Genomic DNA, 20615 nt, shown 5'->3' with positions numbered 1-20615 from the left:
TCTGTCTGCCTGCCTGTCTGCCTGCCTGTCTGTCTGCCTGCCTGTCTGCCTGTCTGTCTGTCTGTCTGTCTGCCTGCCTGCCTGCCTGCGTGACCGTCTATCTGCCTGCCTGCGTGACCGTCTATCTGCCTGCCTGCGTGACCGTCTATCTGCCTGCCTGCTGTCTGTCTGCTTGACCATCTATCTCCCTGCCTGTCTGTCTGTCTGCCTGCCTGCCTGCGTGACCATCTATCTGCTTGCTTGACCATCTATCTCCCTGCCTGCCTGTCTGTCTGTCTGCCAGCCAGCTCGCTTATCAGTCCCCGTAGCCACCAGGGAGGGCCTGCCTCTCCCCCATCCCCCTGCTACAACCCCATTACAGCCAGACAGCCACAGCGTTACTGCAGGTGCTAACATTCACATTAGAACAACTCTACATGCTGAACTTTGTACCAGTTAAAAGTCCTAATAAAAAAAGACCCATATGAAAATGGCCTTTCCTGAGATATTCAATTAGCTGCCTGCAAAAAGCCCAAATGAACCATGCGAGGAGAAAAAAATGAAAAACGTTCCACCAAGGTCGGGTTTACATTGAATAAAACATTATTTACAGCTTCAGTATGGCACTGCCCAGGCAATGGAGAAATGAACAGCGTCCCAAATAGTACCGTATTCCCTATATAGTGCATTACTTTTGATCAAAACCTGGTCAAAAGTAGTGCACTATATAGGGAATAGAGTGCCATTTGAGATGCAGTTCAGATGTATCCTAATTTATGGGATATTGATTTTCATCTATACACTTAATCAGCAATTTATGCCTCTGCATTCAAAATGGCACCATATTCCTTTTCGAGTGCACTACTTTTGACCAGGGCCCAAGGGGGAATATGGAGGGAATAGGGTGCCATTTAAGACGCAACCCTGGAGTCAGTCTGTTATACAGTATATGGTTGATCACCATGTTGTATTGTAGGATGTGGAGGAATGTTGAAAACAAAAACCCTTCGTCAAAAGATACATCTGTTCTCCAGTGTGAGCCAGAGACAGACGATGTTTCATGTTTCATGTTTCATCATTCATGCTTCCAAATTATGTTTGAAAACAAGCTATGGTTGTGTTATGTTATATTTCTCACACACAAATCTGGAGGGAGCCAGGTTTGTGTTTCCCCGAAAGAAAACCCCAAAAAGAACTAACACCCTTGCCTTTCGTGAACTAACTCTCGCACTTGGCTTTTTTCTACTAGCACTGACTTCGCTGATAGCTACTTTATTGAGAAGAAATGTACTTAATATGACTGTGATATGTTGCTTCCCACCTAGCTATCATAAGATGAATGCACTAACTGTAAGTCACTGGAAAAGAGTGTCTGCTATATGACTAAAATGTAAAAGCAGATTGAAACAAAGTTGAATACCCTACATTAGTATTATTTATTGAAATAAGAATGACGTGAGAAAAGCACCTACAGTAAAATGTAAATACTAAAGAGAAGGGCATTCTTAAATCAATGCTCACCGGACTGCCCTCATTTAAAAACGTACGGGAGAAATGGTCAGTGGTGGAAATGTAACTCTAACTCTTTGCTTAAAAAGGCACTTAATATTGTATTATATTAATTGGACTTGTAGGCCATTGGATAATTACGCCAGTTAGAGAGGGGAATTTAAATGATTTCCAGCACAGACAGACACTGCCACCCGCAAACCTGTTGGGTTCATATCATTTTACATTTTCCCAATTCCCAAACACTCAGAATGAAATGGAATCTACTCCACAGTAAGAAAAATGGCAAATACAGACAGAAATTACACCACATAAAATGTATCTATTATACAATCCAAGTAGATTAACAAGTGTACACACTCAAAACAATCTAACATACAGTGAGATTCTCCATCTTCATCAATGAAAAAAAAAGACCAAACAGATCAAGTCATCTGTATTTTTTTGTGTCCGTCACAACTGGTCCCCTATTCACTAAATAGTGCACTACTTTTGACCAGGGCCCACAGGGATAGGGTACCATTTGGGATGCAGATATTGAAATAAAGACTAACTAACGTCTGACATATATCTTCTTACCTGATAGGTGGAGGTAGCATCGCTGCCTGTGTCTGTTCCCAGGTTGGTGAGCTTCTCCTTGAGCTTGTGGTGAGAGCGGTGTCGGAGGCAGTAGACCACAGTGGAGGCCAGCAGCACAGCCACGATACACAGGATAGACACCACTGTCAGGATCATGTACTTGGTGGACTCGGCCGTGCTGTACTTGGTAGGTATCTGGTTTATCTGGCTTCTCTGTAGGGAGGGGGACCGAGGGGGGGAAGAGAGAGGGAGAGCGAGAGGATTACACATTATTACATGATGAGAGGATGTTTTAAGACTTCACACATTTTCTTTATCTAAAAATGTTTATGTTTTGGTTGGACATACAGTTGAAATCGGAAGTTCACATACACTTAGGTTGGAGACATTAAAACTCGTTCTTCAACCACTCCACAAATTTCTTATTAACAAACTATAGTTTGGGCAAGTCGTTTAGGACATCTACTTTAGGCATGACACAAGTAATTTTTCCAACAATTGTTTACAGACAGATTATTTCACTTATAATTCAGTGGATCACAATTCCAGTGGGTCAGAAGTTTACATACACTAAGTTGACTCTGCCTTTAAACAGCTTGGAAAATTCCAGAAAAAGATGTATTTCAAGGCCTACCTTCAAACTCAGTGCCTCTTTGCTTGACATCATGGTAAAATCAAAAGAAATCAGCCAAGACCTCAGATTTCTTTGTCTGGTTCATCCTTGGGAGCAATTTCCAAACGCCTGAATGTACTACGTTCATCTGTACAAACAATAGTACGCAAGTATAAACACCATGGGACCACGCAGCCGTCATACCGCTCAGGAAGGAGACGCCTAGAGACGCCTAGTTCTGTCTCCTAGAGATGAACGTACTTTGGTGCAAAAAGTGCAAATCAATCCCAGAACAACAGCAAAGGACCTTGTGAAGATCCTGGAGGAAACAGGTACAAAAGTATCTATATCCACAGTAAAAACGAGTCCTATATCGACATAACCTGAAAGGCCGCTCAGCAAGGAAGAAGCCACTGCTCCAAAACCACCATAAAAAAGCCAGACTACGGTTTGCAACTGCACATGGGAACAAAGATCGTACTTTTTGGAGAAATGTCCTCTGGTCTGATGAAACAAAAATAGAACTGTTTGGCCATAATGACCATCGTTATGTTTGGAGGATAAACGGTGAGGTTTGCAAGCCGAAGAACACCATTCCAACCGTGAAGCACGGGGGTGGCAGCATCATGTTGTCGGGGTGGTATGCTGCAGGAGGGACTGGTGCACTTCACAAAATAGATGGCATCATGAGGAAAGAAAATTATGTGGATATATTGAAGCAACATCTCAAGACATCATTCAGGAAGTTAAAGCTTGGTCGCAAATGGGTCTTCCAAATGGACAATGACCCCAATATACTTCCAAAGTTGTGGCAAAATGGCTTAAGGACAACAAAGTCAAGGTATTGGAGTGGCCATCACAAAGCTCTGACCTCAATCCCATAGAACATTTGTGGGCAGAACTGAAAAAGCGTGTGCGAGCAAGGAGGCTTACAAACCTGACTCAGTTACACAAGCTCTGTCAGGAGGAATGGGCCAAAATTCCTCCAACTTATTGTGGGAAGCTTGTGGGTTACCCGAAACGTTTGACCCAAGTTAAACAATTTAAAGGCAATGCTACCAAATACTAATTGAGTGTATGTAAACTTCTGACCCACTGGGAATGTGATGAAAGAAACAAAATCTGAATTAAGTAATTCTCTACTATTATTCTGACATTTCACATTCTTAAAATAAAGTGGTGATCATAACTGACCTAAAACAGGGAATTTTTACTAGGATTAAATGTCAGGAACTGTGAAAAACTGAGTTTAAATGTTTTTGGCTAAGGTGTATGTAAACTTCCGACTTCAACTGTAAGTATGCACATCGATGTTGCAGATAAAAATCTGATTATGTTTTTGTTCCATCATCTGTGCGTAATAGTAATTACATACTAATTATGTAAACTCCCCAAATAGAAAAACAAAATATAGATTATTTAGGTACAAATTTAATAAAATAATATATTTTGAAATCAGGAGGTAGCACTGTTTGCTTCATTGGACACAATAGTTTTCCTACTGTATTTTTCCTATAACATCATTACAAACAGTAGAACCTGTGACTCGTAGCCAATGACTAGTTGAGTAGCTACAACCTGTCAAGCACTTAATCCACTGCCAAGAAAAAGACATCTAAAAGCAAACATTGGGATGTGAAACAGCCTACTTCATTTTGCACAGTACATTGCTAGGAAGAAAGCCCAACAATATACAGAGTACTAAATTAAAACACCATATAAACCTACACCCAAATAGGCTACATATGGAAAAAGCATTACATGTACAAAAACATATTAGACATGGGAAATTCATTATGTTATTCATTAAAAGCAGACTGTCTTACTGCTACATGGAATTCATTTCAGAGGCCAGTGATCTATGGATAATGGCCCTGCTCCATTCTAACTGGGATGCATTCCAAATGGCATCCTATTCCCTTTATAGTGTACTACTTTTGAACAGGGTCTCTAGTGTCCCATTTGGGAAAAGGAATAGAGTGCCATTTGGGACACAGGCCCAGCCACAGTAATTCTCTCTCATTAGAGACAGCATAAATGATGTTAGCAACAATACGGAGCAGTGGGAAGAATGAAGAGACGAGAGCTGCAAATTGCAATCCCAACTACCAGACCTACAATTTCCCCTTTTTACAGGATTTTCAAAAGAAATCAATAGTGAGAAAGGCTTGGTTGCTTGGCTTGACTCTGTGCTGCTTGCTACAAGATGGGAATAATTCGTTAACCGATTTTTTTCTTATTTTTTACATCCTCTTTGTAGTGTTACAAAAAATATATATTTTCCAACCCCCTCTCTCTCACAATTATAAATGTCTCACTAGGCTATTCATTATCTTGTTCTAATAGTAATGTAATGCTATGTATTCAGCGTGCCACATTCTATTTTCTACCCTGTATTACATTGCAGAAATGCAAGGCCCTCATTTACAGTGAAGGCTCTTTTTATCCCTGCATCATAAAGACCAGGCAAGCAAATATTGTGGGTCTAAAAAAATGAAAAAGGCCCGGTGGAACCTGGTCGGTCGGTGGCAGGCCAGGGGTCATTGGGATTAGGGCCGGACCAGTCTGCATCCCAGTTCATGGAAATGTGTGTTGAAAGAGGCTGTGATGGCAACCCAAATGACATCCTAGTCCCTATATGAGCACTACTTTTGACCAAGCCTTTGGTCAAAAGTAGTGCACTATATAGGGAATAGGGTGCAATTTTGGACGTAGCCTGTGAGATGGGCTCTGCTTGGGCCTGCCTGCCTGTCACAGACGTGTAAGCCCCTGGGAGGTGGAAGGGAAGGGGCGGCCAACGAGCGCTGCACAAGGATTGTTCTGGAATGCCTTGTGTTGTGAGGCTGTGAAGCAGGGTACCCCACCACTACACTGAGCGGTGTAGATCTGTTCCCGCTGATTTCATTCATAGCTGGCTGTATTCAGCACCTTGAAAGAATGAACACAGAAAGCCCCACAAAGGGAGACAACAGTTGCCCAATGCTTTGAGGGGTCCAACTTGCCTGGGAGCATTAAGTCCTACTGTAAAGCCTGGTTGAATGGTAATGTGATGGTCTTAAAAGGAAACAGTGGAAAGCTCTCTTATCTCTTGTCTCACTAAGGCCCTCAGTGCTATGATGAAAACTAGCATTTCTCAGTCTGGGAGGTAGAATCCAAAAAATACTATATTATTTCTAAAGATTATATTCTAAAAGATTCTTAACATTCTATTTCCACTGACCTTCTCTCAGTCCCTGGGAGAAAAAAAAGAATGTAAAGCTGATGTATCTAACAGAAATATTGCAAAATGAACTGAGCAGAATGTTTATTGTAAACACCCTCATTAATAACACATTTTAACTGCATGACACACTTGCTTTGATTCCAATGATCTTCTGCAAAATATATTTTTACACAGATCAAATGACTTAATTTGCATTTTTGTTTTGTCAAATTACATTTCATAGAGAAAGATTGATGGCATCTTGCTTGGATAGTAATGGCCATATTTAGTCTTAAATCTGTAACTGTTCACTCATTTCTCACTGGACAGATGCTTTAACTTCTAATACTTACTCACTCTCTTCTTCATAGCTGCCTTCTTATGCCTCTCTCTCTCTCCCCCTCTCTCTCTCTCTTTCTATTGATTCAAACAAATGTAGCCTGACTTCCCCTGCTTAATCAACATTGGGTGCGGTTGTCAGTGAAGTAGGGACATTTTAAATCACATCTATGAAAAATGAGGAGCTGAGGTTCTGATTGAGGTGCAGAACCACAGAACCAGATGCTGTGGCATAGAGCAAAAACATAATAATAATTGAAAAGCAAAAAGCTTCCAGAGGGAGAATGTTCCAAATAAATATGCCTATACAGTGTGTGTGATTATTATCTGAAGGCCACATGTTTTCCTTCATGCATTTACAAATAAAATTGAACACCAAAAGAATGTGTTATCTTATATATATTTGGTACAAAAGCAACATAGAATAGAGATGACCAGGCAGGCCAGACAGACATACAGACGGACAGACAGACAGAATCTTCTCTTTAATACTGCAGCTCCAGGGCCTTAATTTCCTACTCTCTCTCCAAAGGCTTAGCACTTTCAATCAAATGACATGGCAACATCTTGACGCACAGAGGACTGTGTAAGACTGAATCACATTATATATGGAAATAAATGCAGAAACATTTGCATTTCTTAATTATGTTTGGTCAAAAATAGATTAACAAAAAATATATGTGCCAGTATGAATATATATATATTTTTTAAATCATGAATTGACACAGATTTCCTTGAAAACAAATGTGATTGGTATAAAGATAATTTGTAGTCTGACATCTAATGTTTTACATAATATAAATCACTTAGGCTACTGTTGGGTTTTTAACTTACATTTGTCTAGCTCGATTTTAAGAAACAAATATTTAGTTTCAACCATATTTAATGGAATGCAAAAAAATATATAGAATAAACTGAAAATAATGTCTGAGAGCAAAAGAAAAGGGAGTTCCTTTTATGACGAGAGGTCTATTGTTCATCTGTCCTAAAGTGATTGTACTTGCAAATTTCCATATCACACAGGCAAACGTCATCTGACATACACAGTTCGTCCTCAGCATGCATTGGAGAAAAACATTAGCATAGCCGTCAAGGATGGATGCTGCACACTATGGCTTCAAGCTTTTCATTTCAACACATATCAGATGTAGGCGAGTCTGCCCAAAAAAACACTGATTCTCCTGAGAGAAAGAATATCCTATAGGCTGCAATAATCTCAAGAAAGAGAGAGAAAGGATACTTAATTAAAAACCATTCAATTCATGCAGATAAATTCATTCAAATAGATGTATTATTGCTGCAAAATTGCATATAAGACAAGTGTATTTCTCATACAATCCATAGGTTATACAGGTTTACAGTATGATGAGAGAAAACTGTTACGATTCTGTTCTATAGCGAAACATACAAAATAAAGTTACTAAAACTTTTGAATTAAATGTGCAGAAAAACATGGGCAATACAAATGCAGAGGTGGATTTGAGTAATGGGCTCTTTATTTTCACCTTTATTTTAATGTAGTCATACTGAGACAAAGGTCTCTTCTTCTCTCTGGCAAAATTAGAGACCTCCTAAATCCCATCCAACATGTTTTTCAATTCTTAAATTTGAAATAGAAGGCATAGAGAGAGGGCTTGAGTTGAGGGATGTTGGTTGGCTTGGTGAGGGGGTATGACGGATTAGGGGGCTCCCTTAGATAAAAGGCAGATGGATTTCTACAGCTCTGGCTTACTCAAAATCATTGAAAAAAGGTCAGGGGGGAGAGAGGCGCCTAACTATTGTTCCCAGCCAGCTACTTGTGAGGAAACAATGATCTCTCCCTAACCTCGGATAATACAATGCCTTTGAAAAGTTCACCCCATTTACAAAACCTTTCAGCAAACAGGCGTGTGCGTGCACACACACACCCACGCCCACTTTTCAAGAGAGCAATTTAACAATTCAAGAGTGTATAAATTGGTAACACAATTTTCACACACTTTACCACACATAATATCAAATATATATAGGCCTACTTCACACACTTTACCACACATAATATCAAATATATATAGGCCTACTTCACACACTTTACCACACATAATATCAAATATATATAGGCCTACTTCACACACTTTACCACACATAATATCAAATATATATAGGCCTACTTCACACACTTTACCACACATAATATCAAATATATATAGGCCTACTTCACACACTTTACCACACATAATATCAAATATATATAGGCCTACTCTACTGGACGTTGCTTCTATTTTATTCCGTTCTTTGGATCTCTGTCTGGTAAACATAGCTATACAACTTTGCTATTATGCACTCATATTGTGATTCATGATGGTCGTCCAAATGAATGATATGTACACAACATTAAAACAAGTAAATGATCCATATAAATGACAACATGAAGTGCCACTATTGCAGGCATAATAACTGTTCTATATTCAATAAGGTCTGCTCACTTCAATGTATCAGAATACCCGATAATAGTGAATAGACAAGACAAAAATAAACCCGATAAATATAACGTTATGAATATTTTTTATTAAAAAATCTAGATTGTCTAGGCTACAGAAATATGCACGGAGATCACCACTGGCAACTGTGAGCCATCAAATCTTCGTGATGCGTAAAGTAAACTCCAGGTACTGAACCGCGCTAACTTCTGATTGCTATCAAAGTGTTGTCAAAATAGATCGAAAATGTGAGAGACGTTAATAAAAATATTATTTTTTGATTTCAGGCTTTGGTTAATTAATATACAATATTACCACAGGAGGATTACGCATGGTCATCATTTGAAATACAAAAACGCAATGCATGTTGCGCAATTATCCATATTGAGCAGTATCCTAGGCTATAGCCTATGCATGACAAAACATGTTAATAGATAAACATATGAACTCAAAGCACAATCAAAATGATGATCAATACCCTACACAACATACGCCTGCTGAACATGAGATATCTCGAGATAGCGAGAAGCGAAGCCGAGTGGTGTTGCAATAACGCGTAATCAGAAGCGTGTATTTACCCAAATCCATGTTGAGATGCTACAGATTCCTTGAGCTTCAGCTATTCCCTATTCCATCTGAGAGCACGCGCGACACGGCTGCCGATGCACAGACACTAGCAGCCGCGGCGACATCAGCATGAATGACTCTGGTCTTTCGTCTCTCAAAAGTTCACAGCCTCTCTCTTCCATTCATTTCATCTGTGACAAAGGCGCACACACGGCAGCGGTTGCACTGCTCCGTACTCCTCAAATGAGGTGAAAGCTTGGAGAAAAATGTAATACACCAACATATTTTTTTTCTCTCGACAAACTCAGAAGTAAGAGGAGCCTCAACTGTACCAGCACGCTGAAAGCTGATCCAATGGAAAGGAGAAGCCTTTGGGTGATTTTATCGCTTTGGAAGACTAGAAAGTGAGAGGCTCCTTATATTCAGCGGTCCTTGAGTCGGTGTCTGTAACACATCACGTCACATCCACTGGTTGCTATGGTGATGCCTCCACATGTTGCGGACAGTGCAGTGAACATAGTGAAAGCTTGAGGAGAGCTCAGAGCTGGCTGTTGAAAAGCTTGTCGGGAATATGAATGGTCCCTGCGCAATTGCTTGCCTCTCATTTATAAAATTGTTTAGGGTTAGCTTATGGAATAGCCAAACTAGGCTTTCTTTCTATTTATTTTGTTTCCTTCTTGGACATGATTACTAATTGTGTCATTCCACGAAATTAGTGCGTTCTGCATCCCTTTGATATTTTAAGTCGAAATTGTGCACCAATATTGAATTTTAAATGCCTGTTATATTAAATGAAGTGCCCTTTAATATAGACCGCATGGAAAATGTAATACATCTGATGTTTAATATGAATACAAATGAAGCATTGTGTCAAGTCCTTCTGTGCACTCTGTGACTTCCAGGAAGATTTCTAACCCCCTTAACAACCAACATTTCTCCAAGTTTTCTGCATCATTGTTTCTCCAAGTTTCTGCATCATTGTCATTTTGTTGCTTTGACAAATTCATTTCTGAAGTTAATTATTTATTTCATGTGACTAGTGATTCATTTTAAGGTAAAAAAATATATATAGTGAAACTATTCCTTTAAAAACATTTTTCCCCCAAAAGAAACATTGAACATCTAACAGTCAAATCATAGTGTAAAAGCAGGTGAGCTGGTTCTACTCTTTTAGCACTTTTCTGGTGTTTTGTGGCGGAAAACTGTGGGTCAACCATAACATGTCAACCCTGTTACACATAACATGTCAACACTGTTACCCATAGATAGACAGGCTAGACATTTCTTTACAATGTCACATTTTTTGTATAGCTTGCATTCAATTGCCCCTCCCTGTTGCACACAAGCTTCCATTCACTCTGTCAAAAGGGGATTTATAGCAAATTTAAAATTACATCGTCAACCCTGTTACGGTCAACCTTGTTACGTTATGTCACTTAGTAGGCACTTACTATCGTATTTTTTTAATTTAACCTCGAGATCGGAAAATATGTTTTTATTCAATTGAACATGTGCTCTTCATGACAGAATGTCAAAGTTTTTTCAACCTTGTTACACTACCACAAAAGGCACTCATTTCGTGGAACAACCAAATTAATGGAAGTAAATGGGTGAAACCTTATAATTAGTTTTACATCTATGGGTTGAAAATCATCCTTTAGCATTCACCTGCTCCCCCCAAAAATGCCATCATAAAAAGTAAAACCTGACAACCATCATTCTTGCTGTCTTATGCCAGTCCTGCTGAGACACAAAACTAGGTATCTGGTTTTTGGTATTGCAGGTGTCAGCATTGACCATGCACTGCAGTAATGACTCACAATTTCCTATCCTCAAAAGACCACAATATGCAGAGAGGGAGCAGAGACTTATTCCGCTACAGTACACACAGGGACAAACATCACCTCAAAAAACAATCAACAAATACTGGTAATTAGTTATTAGCACCAGAAAGGACTGATCCTATGTAGGGCAACAGCTGCAGCAAACATGGGGGAAGGAAGGCTGGGTTGCTGGGTCTGAGAAACCAGGAGGGGGACAAGGGGAGCGGTGGAAGGGAGAGAAAGAGTTCAAGAAGGTATGTGTCCTGAATGGCACCCTGTTTCCTATATAGTGCACTACTTTTGACCAGGGTCCATAGAGAACAGGGTGCCATTTGGGAAGCAGACTTAGATAGGGGAGAGAAGGAGATCTTGTCTAATGCAGATGACAAGTCTTGGTGGGACGCTTCAGTTTATCTTTCTATTCAGGCCCCACTCTTGCGTTCGTTGGTCCATTGTTCCCCTGTGTGACAGCTGGAGGTGACAGGCTCAGCTCTTGGACAAAACAGGGCCCTTTCACGTGCACCGGGCCAGACTCGGACAAACAGAAAGGATGCCACAGCCAGCTACAGCTTACAGCTCCAATATCTAATTTCCCCCTTAGCAGCATGCAAACACTCTCCATTAGGACAGGCTGGCTAGCACAGGGGTTTTCTAACTCTAAGCAGCATCTTAAAAGGCAGGACACAGCAAGAAGACTCTATGGTGGATTAATCGTTGGAGTTAAAAAAGGGTTGTTTTGGAATGTATTAATTTATATTGATTTACTATTCATAGCTTCCGCTCCAAATGAGGTACAAATATAAAACCAACTGCGGCGAGTTCCCTGACCTCTCTTGTCCATAATGCTATGGCAATACATTTGATATGAGAGATGGGGAAAAATAAGTGCAACTTCTTTTGCCAAGCCGAGAGCACAAATTCAGTAGCAGCCCACCAAACTAATCTCTCCACCTGTCAAAGTCTCTTGGTATTCTGAACAAAACAAACATGCAAAGCAAAAGCCTGGATGAGTCTCAAACGGCACCCTATTCCCTATATAGTCCACTACTTTTGACCAGGCCCATTGTTAACCTTCGTAACCCCTCAACATAGGCTGCAGTACACCATTATGCACCTATAACACTTCGCCTCCACATCCTCTCTCTGCTGCTGAAAAACCAACTGTGACGAGGCACTTCATAAGGGCAGAGAGGATTTATAGTGATATTGAAAAGGATTGGACACAGAGAGAATAAGCAAGCAAAGGAAGCCTATTTTCTCTGCAGTCCGGGTGCTTCTTCACGCTGCTCAAGGTGTACCTGTCCAGACAGCCCACACAGAGGCTGCGTCCCAAATGGCACCCTATTCCCTATATAGTGCATTGCTGTTGATCAGAGTAAGCTCACTTCACAAGGTGGAACATTTTTGACAAGCAAGCCCATATAACCAGCCTGCGTGTGTGTGTGTGTGTGTGTGTGTGTGTGTGTGTGTGTGGTGTGTGTGTGTGTGTGTGTGTGTGTGTGTGTGTGTGTGTGTGTGTGTGTGTGTGTGTGTGTGTGTGTGTGTGTGTGTGTGTGTGTGTGTGTGTGTGTGTGTGCTGGAGAGACTGGCCGGGCTCAGGCTCTGTCTGCAGTCTGACAGGTGTCTCCAGGATTTCCACTAAATTGAGCATTTCATGCTGTGTGCTTGATTTCACATCCCAGGTCACATAGTCCTTGGTTGGTCACAGAATAGTGTGATCAGTCCTTTAAAAAAAAGGGGCTAAAAAGGGTAGGCTTTAATTTACATCTGAAAACATACTCCACTCCTTCAATATGCCACTAAGGTACTCTAGCTGTTTTCTCACAATGAATTCTCAAATAAATAATCAAATGATCATCTTACTGTCACCCCCCTTATCCCATCGTTATATAATCATCAACTGTATCCAGAATGTACCATTTTAATTAATAGAAAAAACTGCTAGTGCATGAGAGTGTAAGAAATGAGTAGCTCAGATAAGGTACAGTTACTTAGCATATTCTGCCACTACACAGTATAAGAAGAGTAGTAGTAGACTGGTACTGAGTAGACTGAGGTCTGGCTCCATGAGTACATCATAAAGCAAAGAACTACCAGATGTAAAAAAAAACTAGAATTGTCAGGAACCGTATTGTTATCACAATCCTCTCAGCCTGCCAGGAACAAAGAGAGCCAATTCATTCAGGAGACTCTGAGGCATTCTCAGCTGTGTGTGCAAGCGCGCATGGGCGCTCTATGTTGAAAAGATCTATGCATGCTATGAACACAATTAGAATTCTGAAAACAGTTTTTGTTGGGAGGAGACGTTGTCTCTCCCAAGTGTCTTTTGACTGACCACCTGTGTATCTGCCGGGGAATGAAGAAACCTTGAAATTAAGTGAGCAGGATGTTCAATGCTTATCCACTGAATGGGATTGCTCTCCAAGAGCATGCACTTCACTGGCATAATGTTACAGGTGGCTAGCTGGGGATGTGCTGTTGTCAGTGGAGGGGGTCTTCTACAGCTGTTCCTCATATACTTTATACAGAACCTAAGGAAAAATGATGTTATTCTATTCTATCTACAAGGCTATGCTAGGTAAAGTGCCGCCTTATCTCAGTTCACTGGTCACGATGGCTACACCCACCCGCAGCACGCGCTCCAGCAGGTGTATCTCACTGATCATCCCTAAAGCTAAAACCTCATTTGGACGCCTTTCCTTCCAGTTCTCTGCTGCCTGCGACTGGAACGAATTGCAAAAATCTCTGAAGTTGGAGACTTTTATCTCCCTCAACAACTTTAAAAATCTGCTATCCGAGCAGCTAACCGATCGCTGCAGCTGTACATAGTCCATCTGTAAACTACCCACCCAATTTACCTACCTCACCCCCCATACTGCTTTTATTTATTTACTTTTCTGCTCTTTTGCACACCAGTACCAGTATCTCTTCTTGCACATGATCATCTGATGATTTATCACTCCAGTGTTAATCTGCTAAATTGTAATTATTCGATTTATTGCCTACCTCATGCCTTTTGCACACATTGTATATAGATTCTCTTTTTTCTACCATGTTATTGACTTGTTTATTGTTTACTCCATGTGTAACTCTGTGTTGTCTGTTCACACTGCTATGCTTTATCTTGGCCAGGTCGCAGTTGCAAATGAGAACTTGTTCTCAACTAGCCTACCTGGTTAAATAAAGGTGAAATAAAAATAAAATAAATATTGTAAAGATATAAGAGTCTCACTGAAATACAGCAAGGAATACAATAACTAAAATATAATTCAACTTACAGAAACAAAGAAAGAGTATACAATATTGACTTAACGTTCTCGTACTGTGACTGAGATAGGATAGGCCTTCCCCTTGGTACAGACATGTATTCATCACCTGACCCTCACAGTGTTGTTAATGTGGCTCTGGTGGTGTTTAATCAGCCACATTAGTTGAAGAAGAAAACAGACAACTGGGTGACTTTTACACTGAAGACCTGAGAGCACTAGTAACAAAATCTGCTACACAGCCAGAGGGTAACATTGTGGCACATTTTTCACAACAATTTTGTGGCCATTATCAAAGTCATGTTTGTTTTTTTAAACACTACAAGTCAGGAAGGGGGTGAGGTCACATTTTTCACAATGGGAAGGAGAGAAAAAAAGAAAACATTAAAAGCTTGCATAATTATTCATCATTAGCTGCACCCCCTCTGGACCAGGCCCATGTCATTGTCATGACAACAATATTCCCCACCCCCACAGCACCCTCCCCACCCCACCGCTCAAACACCAAACACCAATGTGACACGCTCTCAACTGAAAATGTCCTCCAGGCAAGCAACTTATGTCTGCTTCCCAAAAGGCTCTCTATCCCCTACATAGTGCACTACTTTTGACCCGAGCATAGTGCACTATATATGGAATAGGGTGCCATTTGAGACGCATACTGTACATTACCCCATGTTTCTGATGGTTAGGAAGGGGAGAGTGGCAGTGGGCCAGGGTGCTTGAGCCTGAGCCATCCCCTCCCCTGCCACCCCTTTCTCTGGCCAGCCAGCCTGGCTCATGTCTCATGGTGTCTCATGGTGTACAGAGTGACTTAAGGCAATGGCTCTGATTTCACAGTTTAATTAGTGCTAATCTGAGGAAGTGTGGCCAATGGTAATGGGTTGGCACACACACACACAAAGTAGCAACACAGGGGAATGTCAGGACAGGGTGTTGGGATAAGAAACCAGGATTCGTTTCTGAGCTTGATATTCTTTTTACATGAAGACTTTGTACCCTTAAGTCAGTAAACATGCATTTGTAATGAAGAGTGCTACTACATACTATATTGCACAGGATCCTGCATTTTACGGCACAGTAGCTCTCTTGCACAGCTCTGCAATGCGCAATTCAAATATATTTACAAACAAAAATGAAAAACAAATAATATTCCATATAAATGTTGCCTCTCTTTTATTACTCATTGACTGACGGATTTGTGGGAAGAAAGGAGGAGGTGATGAGGGAAACTCCTGAACCTTCTATTTTCATTTAAGAAACATTCTAATCAAATTTCTCCTTATGCATTTATAATTGATATGCAATCAGTCACTTGAGACAGATACCTCCGACAGGTATTCATCCATTACATTTGGGCTTGTGCTCATTTCATGGTGCCTGCCTGTTCTACTTTTGTTGTTTATGCGTATTCAAATGAAAATATGTAATTATTAGTTACTCATTTGAAATGTCTCTCTTGGTAGTGAAAGTGCCTGATCTCCACAGAGACCTTTCTATCCTACAGGGGTGTGTTATAAGATGCCCTTTGAGAGGAAACAGATAAAACTACATCAACATTTAAATCTTTTCACTGTGATCCAAATGATAACTTGATCAAATCTGTCAAAAGTGAAATTGTTATTTTTGTGCTCTGGGATAGGATAAATGTAGTGTTTGGTGGTGAGCAGGTAATAGTTATATTGCCATCAAAATTATTACATCTTTTCAGTAATTAGTTGATAAAAGCTACCAAGGTCAATCCGATGGGAGATTGCTCTCTCTCTCTATTATTCTCGGTCTCCAACAACCTCTTCTCGCGCTCTCTCTCGCTCTCTCTCGCTCTCTCTAACTCTCTCTCTAGCTCTATCTCTAGCTCTCTGTCTAGCGCTCTCTCTCGCTCTCTGTCTAGCTCTCTCTCTAGCTCTCTCTCTAGCTCTCTGTCTAGCTCTCTGTCTAGCTCTCTGTCTAGCTCTCTCTCTAGCTCTCTGTCTAGCTCTCTCTCTAGCTCTCTGTCTAGCTCTCTCTCTAGCTCTCTCTCTAGCTCTCTGTCTAGCTCTCTCTCTAGCTCTCTCTCTAGCTCTATGTCTAGCTCTCTGTATAGCTCTCTGTCTAGCTCTCTGTCTAGCTCTCTCTCCAGATCTCTCTCTAGCTCTCTCTCTAGCTCTCTCTCTAGCTCTCTCTCTAGCTCTCTGTCTAGCTCTCTCTCTAGCTCTCTCTCTAGCTCTCTGTCTAGCTCTCTGTCTAGCTCTCTGTCTAGCTCTCTGTCTAGCTCTCTGTCTAGCTCTCCCTCTAGCTCTCTGTCTAGCTCTCTCTCTAGCTCTCTCTCTAGCTCTCTGTCTAGCTCTCTGTCTAGCTCTCTCTCTAGCTCTCTCTCTAGCTCTCTCTCTAGCTCTGGCTCTCTCTCTAGCGCTCTCTCTAGCTCTCTCTCTAGCTCTCTCTCTGCCAATGCTTCTGTCTTCCCTTCTCCAGCAGAGATTGTTTTCGAAAAAAAAGTATAGTTTTTTTTAATGTTGGTGAAATGTCTGGCACAGGAAGTACCAATTGCTAATCATAATATAGATGTAGACATCCTACATCAGGTAGGATCAGGTAGGGAATATAACAGAAACCAGTAATACGCTAAATGGAAAATTAACTCCAGCTAATTGTTCAGCATACACTGCATGCTCCGATTAAAAACAACTCAATTTGCCGATATAGGAGGAAGACAAACAACAATATTACGACTAAAGTAATGTATTAAATGCATATGTAAAACAACTGAGCAACAATACCAGTATAAGCCTACAACTGAACAAATGTTACCTTGACCTTTTATGATTTCAATTACATTAAATTAATATAATGAGAAATTCGTGCAAGACAACGCCGTAATGTTGATTATTAAATCAAAGGGCTCTATTCAATCTGTAAAGCTGAAGCGTTGCCTTAAAATTGCCTTTCAATTTCAATCACGCTGTAAAACTGAACTTTCCGCCATGCAGATGAAATAGAAGTCCAAGAAGAGACACACAATAAACAAACAAACAACATCGGAAAGTATTCAGACCCCTTGAATTTTCCACATTTTGAAACGTTACAGCATTATTCTAAAATAGATTCAAATGTTTTTTTCCCCTTATCAATCTACACACAATACCCTATAATGACAAAGCAAAAACAGGTTTGTTAAAAAACTGAAATATCACATTTACATAAGTATTCAGACCCTTTATTCAGCACTTTGTTGAAGCACCTTTGGCAGCGATTACAGCCCCGAGTCTTCTTGGGTATGACGCTACAAGCTTGGCACACCTGTATTTGGGGAGTTTCTCCCATTCTTCTCTGCAGATCCTCTCAAGCTCTGTCAGGTTGGATGGGGAGCGTTGCTGCACAGCTATTTTCAGGTCTCTCCAGAGATGTTCGATCAGTATCAAGTCCGGGCTCTGGCTGGTCCACTCAAGGACATTCAGAGACTTGTCCCAAAGAGTTGTCTTGGCTGTGTGCTTAGGGTCGTGGTCCTGTTGGAAGGTGAACCTTCACCCCAGTCTGAGGTCCTGAGTGCTCTGCAGCAGGTTTTCATCAAGGATCTCTCTATACTTTGCTCAGTTAATTTTCTCCTAGTCTCCCAGTCCCTCCCGCTGAAAAACATCCCCACAGCACGATGCTGCCACCACCATGCTTCAGATTAGGGATGATGCCAGGTTTCATCTAGACGTGACTCTTGGCATTCAGGTTAAAGAGTTCAATTTTGGTTTCATCAGACCAGAGAATCTTGTTTCTCGGTCTGAGAGTTTTTAGGTGCCTTTTGGCAAACTCCAAGCGGGCTGTCATGTGCCTTTTACTGAGGAGTGGCTTCAGTCTAGCCACTCTACCATAAAGGCCTAATTGGTGGAGTGCTGCTGAGATGGTTGTCCTTCTGGAAGGTTCTCCCATCTCCACAAAGGAACTATAGAGCTCTGTCAGAGTGACCATCAGATTCTCGGTCACCTCCCTGACCAAGGCCCTTCTCCCCCGATTGCTCAGTTTGGTCTGGCGGCCAGCTCTAGGAATAGTCTTGGTGGTTCCAAACTTCTTCCATTTAAGAATGATGGAGGCCACTGTGTTCTTGGGGACCTTCAATACTGCAGACATTTTTTGATACCCTTCCCCATTTCTGTGCCTCGACACAATGCTGTCTGTCTGCCTGTTGCCGACTCTTAGCAAACTTTTTGAAAAAATTGTGTTCGACCTGATACAATGCTATTTCTCTGTAAACAAATGAACAAGAGACTTTCAGCATTCTTATAGAGATGGGCACTCAACATGTACTGCACTGACACAAATGACTGATGATTGGTTGAAAGAAATTGATAATAAGAAGATTGTGGGAGCTGTATTGTTAGATTTCAGTGCAGCCTTTGATATCATTGACCATAACCTGTTGAAAAAACGTATGTGTTGTGGCTTTTCAACCTCTGCCATAGAAAACATAGGGTTTTCTTTAATGTAATGTTGTTTTTTTACCAATGACCTGCCACTGACATTAAACAGTCTGTGTGTCTATGCATGCTGATGATTAAACCCTATACGCATCAGCAATCACAACTAGAGAAATCACTGCAACCCTAAACAGAGATTTGCAGTCAGTTTTAGAATGGGTGGCTAGTAACTAGTCCTGAACATCTATTATACTAGTCCTGAACATCTATTAAACTAAGAGCATTGTATTTGGTACAAATAATTCCCTAAGTTCTAGACCTGAGCTGAATCTGATCATGAATAATGTGGCTGTTGAGCAAGTTGAGTAAACTAAATTTGTCACGTGTGCTCCCTCTCCGGCCTCTAGGTCAACCAGGCTGCTGATTATTGCGCACACCTGTCACCATCGTCACACGCATCAGCGCCTCATGACAGTCACCTGGACTCCATCACCTCCTTGATTACCTGCCCTATGTATGTCACTCCCTTTGGTTCCTTCCCCAGGCATTATTGTTTCTGTATCAGTTTCATGTCTGTGCGTTGTTCGTATTTCTTGTTTTGTATTATGTTTTGTTCATTTATTAAATTATTCACTCCCTGAACTTGCTTCCCGACTCCCAGCTTTACAAAATGACTTGGTGTGCAAACTGTCATGGTCAAAACATATTGATTCAATGGTTGTGAAGTTGGGGAGAGGTCTGTCTGTGATAACGAGCTCTAGTTTTACCTTATCTTGATTATTGCCCAGTCATATGGTCAGGTGCTGCTCTTCACTGTAATCAGAGGGCTAATATCAATACTACGCATGCCAGTCTCTCTTGGCTAAAACAATCACTTCTTGTTTTTATAAGAAACATTCATGTTATGAAAAGTCCAAATTGTTTGCATGGTCAACTTACACACAGTACTGAGACACACACTTACCCCACCAGGGGTCTTTTCACAGTCCGCAAATCCAGAACAAATTCAAGAAAACATACAGTATTATATAGAGTCATGATTGCATGGAACTCTCATCAAAGTGAACAGCAAAACTGGTCTCAAAAATCAGATGAAGCAACACCTCACCGGACAACGCCTCTCCCCCATTTGACCTAGATATTGTGTGTGTACACACATGTAGGCTATGCCTTTTACATTTATATAGTTCTGTCCTTGAGCTGTTCTTCTCTAATAATGTTCTGTATTATTTCATGTTTTCTATGGACTCAAGGAAGAGTAGCTGCTGCTATCGCAACAGCTTATGGGGATCCTAATAAAATAGAAAAAAATACCAAAGAGGCTTGTATAAGTTTTTTCTTTCTTTTTCAGATTTTTCTCAGCAGAAATCATCTGATGAGATCCCCTCCTGAGTCACATGATGATGATGATGCTTAATGTGTTCACAAAGCAGAAGGGAAGGAGTTGATGATAACAAACTGTCTCCTCATACCGCAACAGCCCCGGGAACCCACCTGCTCTAAAGGTCAGGAATTAACTCACACTGCTCAGCCCCTCCCTCCCTCCCAATAATGAAAATAGTGAGTTGCGAGGGCTGTTAAGAAGACCAAAAATGTACCCTATGAGTACATACCAATACATTACACACTACAGACCCAAAACACATGTCACTACCAACAGTGAGTCCCTGCTGAGATCACTGAGGGTGAGATGGTATAACACGACAAATGGTACAACACGACTAATACAGTACAGCTCTTTGCATTACAGCTCTAAAATACTGTGATAGCACAGAAATGAGACGGAGATTGAGACAGAGATGGAGATTGTGATCGAGAGTCTATATGTGAGTCTGTTTGGTTTTGAACTGTGAGAGTCACCTACCCGTTGTATTTATAGTTATGTGCAACAGCACCA

The 20615-nt window shown here is 40.9% G+C and overlaps 1 protein-coding gene across 1 annotated transcript in view; it reads right to left on the bottom strand.

The window, feature by feature from the left end:
• LOC139559970 (receptor-type tyrosine-protein phosphatase N2-like) overlaps positions 1 to 20615 on the bottom strand; it is a 189022-nt gene that overhangs the window by 39369 nt on the left and 129038 nt on the right. Inside the window, exon 15 of the mRNA XM_071376469.1 lies at positions 2068 to 2280. Within this exon, the coding sequence (XP_071232570.1) occupies positions 2068 to 2280 (213 nt within the window). The remainder of the gene's footprint in view (positions 1 to 2067; positions 2281 to 20615) is intronic.

The sequence above is a fragment of the Salvelinus alpinus genome, chromosome 30 (genome assembly GCF_045679555.1).
Source record: "Salvelinus alpinus chromosome 30, SLU_Salpinus.1, whole genome shotgun sequence".
Classification (NCBI taxonomy): domain Eukaryota; kingdom Metazoa; phylum Chordata; class Actinopteri; order Salmoniformes; family Salmonidae; genus Salvelinus; species Salvelinus alpinus.
The sequence above is the reverse complement of the archived record's forward strand: the minus strand, read 5'-3'. Positions and strand labels throughout refer to the sequence as shown.